At 37.9% G+C, this 8312-nt stretch overlaps 4 protein-coding genes across 4 annotated transcripts in view; 3 read left to right on the top strand and 1 right to left on the bottom strand.

Annotated features, from left to right (window-relative positions):
* The window catches only part of BATDEDRAFT_24655 (uncharacterized protein), a gene marked incomplete at both ends in the record, with an annotated part of 2741 nt that extends 1703 nt beyond the window's left edge, over positions 1 to 1038 (bottom strand). The window contains 3 exons of the mRNA XM_006678446.1: positions 99 to 485; positions 595 to 799; positions 902 to 1038. Of these exons, the coding sequence (XP_006678509.1) occupies positions 99 to 485; positions 595 to 799; positions 902 to 1038 (729 nt within the window). The remainder of the gene's footprint in view (positions 1 to 98; positions 486 to 594; positions 800 to 901) is intronic.
* A 616-nt stretch (positions 1039 to 1654) lies between these two features.
* BATDEDRAFT_24654 (uncharacterized protein) lies at positions 1655 to 2217 on the top strand (the record flags this gene model as incomplete). The annotated part of the gene is made up of 2 exons (XM_006678445.1): positions 1655 to 1768; positions 1903 to 2217. 2 exons carry the CDS (start codon positions 1655 to 1657, stop codon positions 2215 to 2217), a joined length of 429 nt encoding a protein of 142 aa, XP_006678508.1.
* A 1675-nt stretch (positions 2218 to 3892) lies between these two features.
* BATDEDRAFT_24653 (uncharacterized protein) lies at positions 3893 to 5591 on the top strand (the record flags this gene model as incomplete). The annotated part of the gene is made up of 2 exons (XM_006678444.1): positions 3893 to 5016; positions 5285 to 5591. The coding sequence occupies 2 exons, from the start codon at positions 3893 to 3895 to the stop codon at positions 5589 to 5591; spliced, it is 1431 nt and encodes a 476-aa protein (XP_006678507.1).
* A 1394-nt stretch (positions 5592 to 6985) lies between these two features.
* BATDEDRAFT_88096 (uncharacterized protein) lies at positions 6986 to 7900 on the top strand (the record flags this gene model as incomplete). The annotated part of the gene is made up of 1 exon (XM_006678726.1): positions 6986 to 7900. Exon 1 carries the CDS (start codon positions 7280 to 7282, stop codon positions 7898 to 7900), a length of 621 nt encoding a protein of 206 aa, XP_006678789.1. The 5' UTR covers positions 6986 to 7279.
* Positions 7901 to 8312: the final 412 nt, after the last annotated feature.

Below are 8312 nucleotides of genomic sequence, written 5' to 3'. Positions count from 1 at the left end.
ATCATTCCAAAGAATTTGGAGTACTTTGGATACAGGAATTGGAGATATTTCTTTCGTATTTCATTCATATTCGTCATCATTAGATCCAGAGCTTGTACAGGTGTACTCTCAACTGGGATAAATTCCGCTTGTAATTCTTCACTTCCAATCAAACTAATGCTCAAAAGCTCGTGAGTGCCAATATACTTGAGCTTGGAGTTCGTCGTAGATTCAACGGGTTTTAACCACGTTTCAAAGTCAAAGTAGATGAAATATGGATAGAATCTTAATTCTCTTGGTACAATAATACCGTTCTGTTCAAGATTCTCAAACACATTGGGCTTTGGTTGATAGTTTCCATCTTCGAATACAATCTTTGGTTTCTTGCAAATATTCAGATGTGGTTTAATCTTTTTGAACTCGTTGAAGAATGAATGGCATTCAGGGTATTGAAAGACTTTGGTTAACTGAGATAGGTTGATGCTATAAGAGAAATGATGAAGGTTCTGTTCTGAATCAGTGTAAACGTTCAAACACAGTGGAATCACAGTTTTTCCTAGAATGTCGTTCCATCACAGCTTTCTTCCCGTTAAATCGGTAAATATTGATGTTTACGCTGAAATGGTCCTCAATGCTATCTAGTTCTTGGATATCCACGCCAGGATAGCTCTTGTCAGGCTTGACTTTGTAATAGTCCCTGTAAAGCTCTTTTGATTTCGTTGACAATCTATCTAATCTCACATCTTGATACTTGTGACGTGCAAGGCAAAACCAAAAACACATATTGCTTGCTACGCTTTCAAATGAAACAATACTCTTGCTGTTTTTGATGAAACCAGGCAGTTTAATGGAGGCTCCAATAGGAATGCCTTCCAACGGAGTTGTTAGCAACACATATTCGTATATTCTTTCAATGCTTCACTTTGAATTGGGCCGTTTGAGTCGTTCCACAATATCATCGCCTTCAAGTTGTTCTAGAATATCATCCACTGAATTGTTGACTAGAGGACGCTCATTTACATTGAACAATGAAGTATTCCCAGACGGATAAAACTGCATTTTCTCGTCTGTTTCCACATTTCTCAGAATGTATCCGAATTGAATGTCAAACCAATACCTCTGAGTTTGATTGTGATGATTGTTCACGATATTCCTTGTAAGTTCATCGAATTCAAGAAACAAGTGTCGTGTCGTGGATTGTTTTTGATTGTGGTTTAAATAGATATTTCTTAATATGATATCTTGTAAACAGTCTCTTCTCTTGTCCGATTCGTTTTCTTTCCTGTTTCTGAAATTTCAAAAGTTGTAAATATGCTTTTGTTCCTTCTAATCCGCTAGTAAATCCTTGAATTCGCTTTCTGAATCTGAGCTTAACTTTCTTGATTTCATTTCTCTTTCTTTTCAACAAATAGTAATCATTTCTCTTATATCTTTCCTTTTCTTTTTCTTTGTGGTCAAGAGCAAGTCGATGGTCCTTGCCTCATTCTTCATTTCAAAGTTCACTTTGTACAGTCCCACATCCCTTGTATTTTCATCCAACATTTGCTCGGTTTCATCCAACATTTGATCCATTTTCAATGAATTTGATATTCGTAAAGAAAATAAAAATTCAGTTTTTCTTAAATTACCGTGTCTCAATTTATGAATATTTATTTTGTTGCTATTTCTCAAACAAATGACTATAGAATCGTTTCTGATGAATGTGCCAAGTAAATTTGGTCCTGGCACAGATCCTAGTCAGTATCCTGTTGGAACCGTTAGAATGGGTCAGGATAGAAAACTTTACATTGTAAAAAAGATAAACAATCGACGGATTTGGATTCCTTTTCAAAGAATTTCAAGTTGAATATAGAAATTTATTTTCTTGGCAAAGATTAAAAATCAATAATGTTGGTCATTCCAAGCTGCTCTTTACGTTCCAAGTACATCCGCACCATCCCGATCAATCAAGTCATTCTAGATCCAGTAAACAAGTTGAAGTATATCATTGAAGAGAAACGCTCCAACAACAATACGCTTTCAAAGGTTGCTTCCCCATATTTTGGCGACGAAGAACCACTCGTATTGGAAGTCAGCGATGAAAGCTTGAAGATTGCTAATCCAAACCGGTTCAATCCTTCAGTTTTGATGAAAAACAGGATTGCAGAGTTGAAAGATAAAGTTGTACAATTGAACAATCATTTAAGCCCATCATCAAAGTACGAGCGAATCAAGTATTATCTTGGAGATGAAAAGTAGCATTCTGACAGCAAGTATTTATACACCGCTAGAGATGGAATCATTTACGCCGTGAAAATGAATGGTTCTTTAGAAGAAAGTGAATTGGAACTGGAAGCCTTTATCAAATCAACCTGGAAGAATCCTGATGTGTTGCACTCACTGATGTTGGGTCAGAAGCGACTACAGTCCAAATTGTTAGAGCTATTATCAAAGGAATCTATTGAAAAAGAAATAGTCTTTTAACTTGGTCGTTGAATAATTCCATTGAAAAATTCATCTTCGCTTGCGAGGGAGACAGAGTTTTCATCTTCACTATTTACTGAACTTTGTACAAATTCAACACTGCGTAAATCAACTGGTAAACTTGCCATTTCTTCTGAATATGGCAGCTCTTTCAAAGTCCTAAATGACTTTGTTGATACAATTGTTTGTACTTCGCATACTTTAGAAACAGCGTGTTTGAAATAGGCATCAACCCGAATGGAGCTTGGTGAAATGACCACTAACAACCATTTATCTTGCACTCTTATTGCTAGCAGCACCATTTCATTCAAGATGACTGCAAAGTCGGATTGGAGTTGATGAGCATTGATCAATCTGAATCCATTACATTGCCATCTCAAGTGTGACAATAGTACAAACGAACCTTTTGGTTCCTTATCGTTTCTTTCAACCCAATCCAATCGCTCGCATTGAGTAGTTATATGATTCTTGAAATCTTCTGGGTTTACTAGTTCTTGACAAAAAAGACATTTAGAAGCAGCATAAATGCAAGTATCAGTGTGATTGATCAAATCCCATTCAAATACTGTCTTTTTACATAGCAAATAAGGACAATCTACCAGATATTCACGTAAATTTCTTTCCAGTAGTTTGTTGTCGAAAAGAGTATTGTCTCTACAGGATAGGCAACTGTCTGATCTTAACTTGGCATAGCAAGAAGGTCAAACAAAGTGCAGTCCATTATTGCATTGGTAAAATGGGGGATGTGTAAATTCTAGACAGATGATGCACTTGAAATCATCTTTCTGTATTCTGTGTTGGATGATTATATCTTGAGTCTCGCTCATTTATACATAGCACAGATTTTATTATTTGATAATTAAAAATGTAAGAATGTTCCGCTCACATTTCGATAAAATAATTGAACAAGGATATAGAAAGCAACCAATTATTGCGACTGATTGCCCTAGCGAATGCATTGAATGAATTCTTGTTGATCAAATTGAGCTCTTCTGCCAAATCAGCATCATTCAGAGCAGCAACTCTTCTGGTCCAGGCTGTAATCTGTTCAGACATTTGAAGTAAACAATGGAAATTACAATTGTAAGATATTGATTTGGCTTTCAAAGTTTCCTTCTCTCTCTGCCTTCTGGGCATTATGATCACAGCCCATATATGTTAGAGGTCAGTGCCTATTCAGTTCCTTTGCTGGTGATTTCTGATACGTGCGAATGCGGGCTTCTTGTTCCCATTTGCCTTGTGTCTTCTACAAGTTACTCCCATTCACGCCGAAACACCTGCATTGTTTTTCAGCTCCTTCATATCATTAGGAGACGTTTTTATTGAAATTTCAAACGTTTGACATTTCAATATAATTTTCTCCTCTTTTTTTCTTCCTCTTTTTTACAATGTTTGCCGACGACTCATCCCAAAGCAGCGAACAACTCCAACAAACAGCAATGAGGCATCAATGACTGATACTGCAGAATACACCCCGCAGGCCAACCACCTTGCCAACTCGCCTGTGACAAAAATATTCCCAACCAATGGCCCATTTCCTGACGCTGATCCTGGAACTGAAGCAGAATTTACCAGAATGTGTGAACAACTCAAAAGACCTATTCAAATGTTGTTGAAAAAAGAGATTGTATGGAGGAAGAGGAACCCGCTTCATTTCTGGCAGTCACTCGCATTTACTCTCAGGAGTGAAGACCTCACTCGTGTTGCTGTTTCGTCTTTTGTGGATACGATGGGTCACAACAAATTATACATTGCTTCCAATGATCCAATGACCTCGGCTCAACAACAAGAAGTCACCGAAATTGTCCAGATGTTCTTGGACCTGAGGCCCGCCAACGAAATTGCAGCCAAACTCTTGCCTCGTCACTTGCCATACATTATCAAGCAGTTTGACAAGATCACACGTCTTCAACTGGAAGCCTTTGCTGCAGAATACCCTGGTGATTTATCAAGCACGGTCAAGACCTTGTCAGTCAAAAATATTTCAGGAGATGCTCTTTCATTGGATGACATCCGGCCGTTGCTGAATTTGATTGTGGAGAACAGAAAGTCCCTTCGCGCAATGAAAGACGACAGCACGATGGGCACCTCCAAAGCCGCGAAAAAAAGGCCTATCATTTGTGCAAGATGGATAAGAGTCGGAGAGGAAATCCATTTCGTTTTGAAAAAGGTTCGAAAGCACCAGCCAGATCCAGCACTCCAATCATTGTCAAGGCATTTTCAGTTTACTTCACTTGGCTGCCACGCCGAACTCGCTATTTTGAAGACTGCCAAGGATTGCTGTGCGTCAAGAACTCTCTACATTGGCGTATCAAAACGACCGTGCTACTGCTGTTCCCTATTCTTCAAGGCGGTCCAAGAGAACCAAAGTACCACTTTCGACATTTCGATTGTTACGACGCACGGCAAATTATATGGCAGGTGGAACAGGATTGAAGGCTGCTTTGACAAGGAATTCAACCAAGTCTGGGCAAAGGTGATTGAGGATATTACAGCCCGTAAAAAATATCTGACACACCAAACTGACGACAATTCCTCCGAATCAGATGATGACTATCGTCCAACAGCGGAATTGTGAGTAAAATTTTTATTCATCTTTTTCCAATATGCTGGATAGCTGATAATAGTTCAAGCGGCGGTATAGTTTTTGAATGATTGCAACCAAATCAATCAATTATTTCTCTTTAAAAGCGCTGAATGTGAATGAGTTTTGTACAAATATGTCATAAAACAATCACAATTGGTGCTCCAAGTACAACAATTACGCAAATTTCAGCTGGAAAGTAAAAACGGTATTACTCGGTGCTCTACATATACTATGCTTTGCTTCACACAGGTACAGGACATCGCCATCCTTAAAGACAGCGTCCCACTCTTGGACAATGGGTTTTCCATCTGCAGCCATAATGTCCGTTGGCATATCTACAGCTGAAGAACCAAGATGGGTAGCAAGAATTCGCAAGTTCAAGGAGTTTCAAGCCAATGCCCAGCCAGAATTTCGAAATGTCACAAAATATGCTGAGGTGTTGTGTGGTACGTTGTTTCCAGAGGATATTAGAAAGATCGCACACCTTGGATTCATTTGCGTTTATCCATCAGGATATCGTTACGATGTCAAAAAGCCGGAGGATTTCATCATTGAACGTTAATTGTTGCTTGATAATAAAAATAGTTTTACCAAATTTTGAAAATAACAACTGAGTAGTTTTGCATAGAAACAAAATATAACAAATTTCAGGCAATTAGATTCTGCTCAGATTCTAAAAGTCAAATTCAGATTCTAATTAGAAACTAAATGCGTTGAATGTCGGAAAGAATTATTTATGACGAAAGTTTGATATGAAATTATTATACTATTAACTTTTGACCATTTCAGCAGAGAATCTCGCCTAAAAACTGGTATCATCGGATGCCCTATATACTACTGACATGGCTCTTATCGATGGGGTTAAACCTGTTTTGATGGAACTGGAATTGATTGAACCATCACTATATCTATCGTATGATGATACTGCCCTCGAGAAATTTGCCAATGCAGTATTTGCTTTTTTGGAAAAACAATAATTGCTCTATACTGATTTTTTTGATAAAGATGGAGTTTGGTTTTAATGCATAAATGATCTGGGTTGGTTCTAGGCTGGTTTATCCTGTTTCGATACTATCAAGTGCTCGCCAATGCAGCTAATTCTTTGTACGAATAAAATCAAATATGTTCAACTTTACTTTTACAGTTGTATTTTCAATTAAACTCCACTCTATTGTATCCTAAACTATCAGATATTTTTCCGTTCTAGTTCAAGAGAACAAGATCGCAGGTTTCGAGAATATACTTGTTTTTATTTCAATCACCAGGATACCAGTCAACTTTGTCAGTTCAAATGACCCAATGTTGTCCAGTAAACTGGCACAACCATTTCATAAAGTTGGTTTTGTATCATGTATTTTGACATCCTTATTTAATGTTCCATTTTACGTGAATACGTCGGTGATTTAAATCCTATCAACTTGTCCAAACATTGTTTTGCAAACCCTGACAGTATTTCATAGACTACAAAGTTGCATTCACTATAATACGCTAAACCATGAATAACTTGCCATAACGGGAGTTTTACACCATTGTTGCTGGTGGTGTAGCTCTTGCTGCTAATGCCGGTTTCATCAATGTCGTCTCTATGGCAGGTTATTTCCAGGCAAGTGTTATGAACCGTGTATCTTGTCGCGCCATCTTCAGTTTGACTTGAATACATGATTGAAGTCTATCCTATCCTTGCATGTATTTCAATTCATAGTGCACAACACAATATATAGTGTTTATTTACCACTTGAATACATATTTCTTTGACCATTTTTCATATCAAATGCTCCAAACTCGCGTTAGTCTGACTCAAACTATTGATTGCTACAACACGCTTCTTGTATTCTAATGACTTGTTTTCATAATGCTATGGATTGTGTTATTGCAAAACACAACACTTTCTGATACCACAAACCAATTGGTGGCTGCTCACTAAAACCTGTTCACATTGACACAATTATCAACTGAACCTATAGGTGTGCGGTCTCTCATGTCACTGGATCGGTTTCTCGGGTTGCTATATCGGCTGTTCAGCAAGACTGGGAAACATTTCTTTTGGTCGTATCTATTATTGTATCATTTACATTTGGATCGTTTATGGCTGGATTTATAGTGGGTGACAACCGATTCAAACTTGGTGCCAATTACGGAATAACACTGTGTATAGAATCTGCTGCGTTGTTTACATCGTTTATGTTTTTGCGTCGAGAGTTGGTATTGGGCGAATGAGCTGCAGCATTTGCTTGCGGATTACAAAACGCAATGGTGACTTCTTACTCTGGGTTGGCTGTTCGCACAACACACATGACAGGAATCGCTACAGATGTAGGAAATATCTTGGGTCAAGCGTGTCGATCCGATACCAAGGCCGAGTTATGGCGTCTCAAAGTTCATGTTCCTATTCTTTTTGGGTTTATTGCAGGTGGCATGTGTGGTCAAATCGCATGGCTTTCTATTCACGAATATGCTCTCCTTGTCCCGTGTATATTCACTGGTGGTGTTGCCGCTTTGTATCTCACTTTACCGTTTATCAAAGATGCGGCAGAACAAATTAAACACGCTCTTCCTCATGAACTCCATTTTATGGACAACTATGAAGGAGATCCTCGGAAATATCAAGAGTATCATAAGGAGCAGTTGCTGAAGCAAGTAGATCACTATGCAAAAATTACTGGCAAGAATGTCGATGATGAAATTCGAAGGTTTTTGAATGATATGGTTGGAGACGATGAAATTGAAATGGGAGTATTAAATAGCGTATCCATCAGCAGTACTGGCAAAAGAGATAGTGGATCATCTAGACTGCTCAGTTCAAGACGTGGACAATCTGCATATGGAGCAACAGATGAAGATGACGACTTACCTAAACAAATAAATATTTAAATTATAATCACATGGATCGAGTTTGATTATCAATCGATTGGTTGGGCATTTCAAGTGATTAAATGGTTTATACAGTCGTATTCACGCAAAATGGATCACCCAATACGAGTGTCAATATATAATAAACTGCCAATCTCATATGATGATTTACATTGCATTTACTGTACAACATTTTCATTGAGCTTTTTTACAAGTCTCCTAGTGATTGGCATGCAGAGTTGCATTCTCAAGACTGCATGTCTTGGTTTCTTGAACTAGAACGTAAACGTATCTGATTTTAGCATACAAATGTGTGTACAGTTTGATTGCCATCAAAACAGTTTAATCTATGCATTGCAGTACATCAATCTGGTGATTGTACAACGTATGACTACCAGAAATGAACAACTATTTCAGTTCAAAACTATCGTTT

The sequence above is a fragment of the Batrachochytrium dendrobatidis genome (genome assembly GCF_000203795.2).
Source record: "Batrachochytrium dendrobatidis JAM81 unplaced genomic scaffold BATDEscaffold_5, whole genome shotgun sequence".
Classification (NCBI taxonomy): domain Eukaryota; kingdom Fungi; phylum Chytridiomycota; class Chytridiomycetes; order Rhizophydiales; genus Batrachochytrium; species Batrachochytrium dendrobatidis.
Note: the sequence above shows the minus strand (reverse complement) of the source record. Positions and strands in the feature narration are given on the sequence as shown.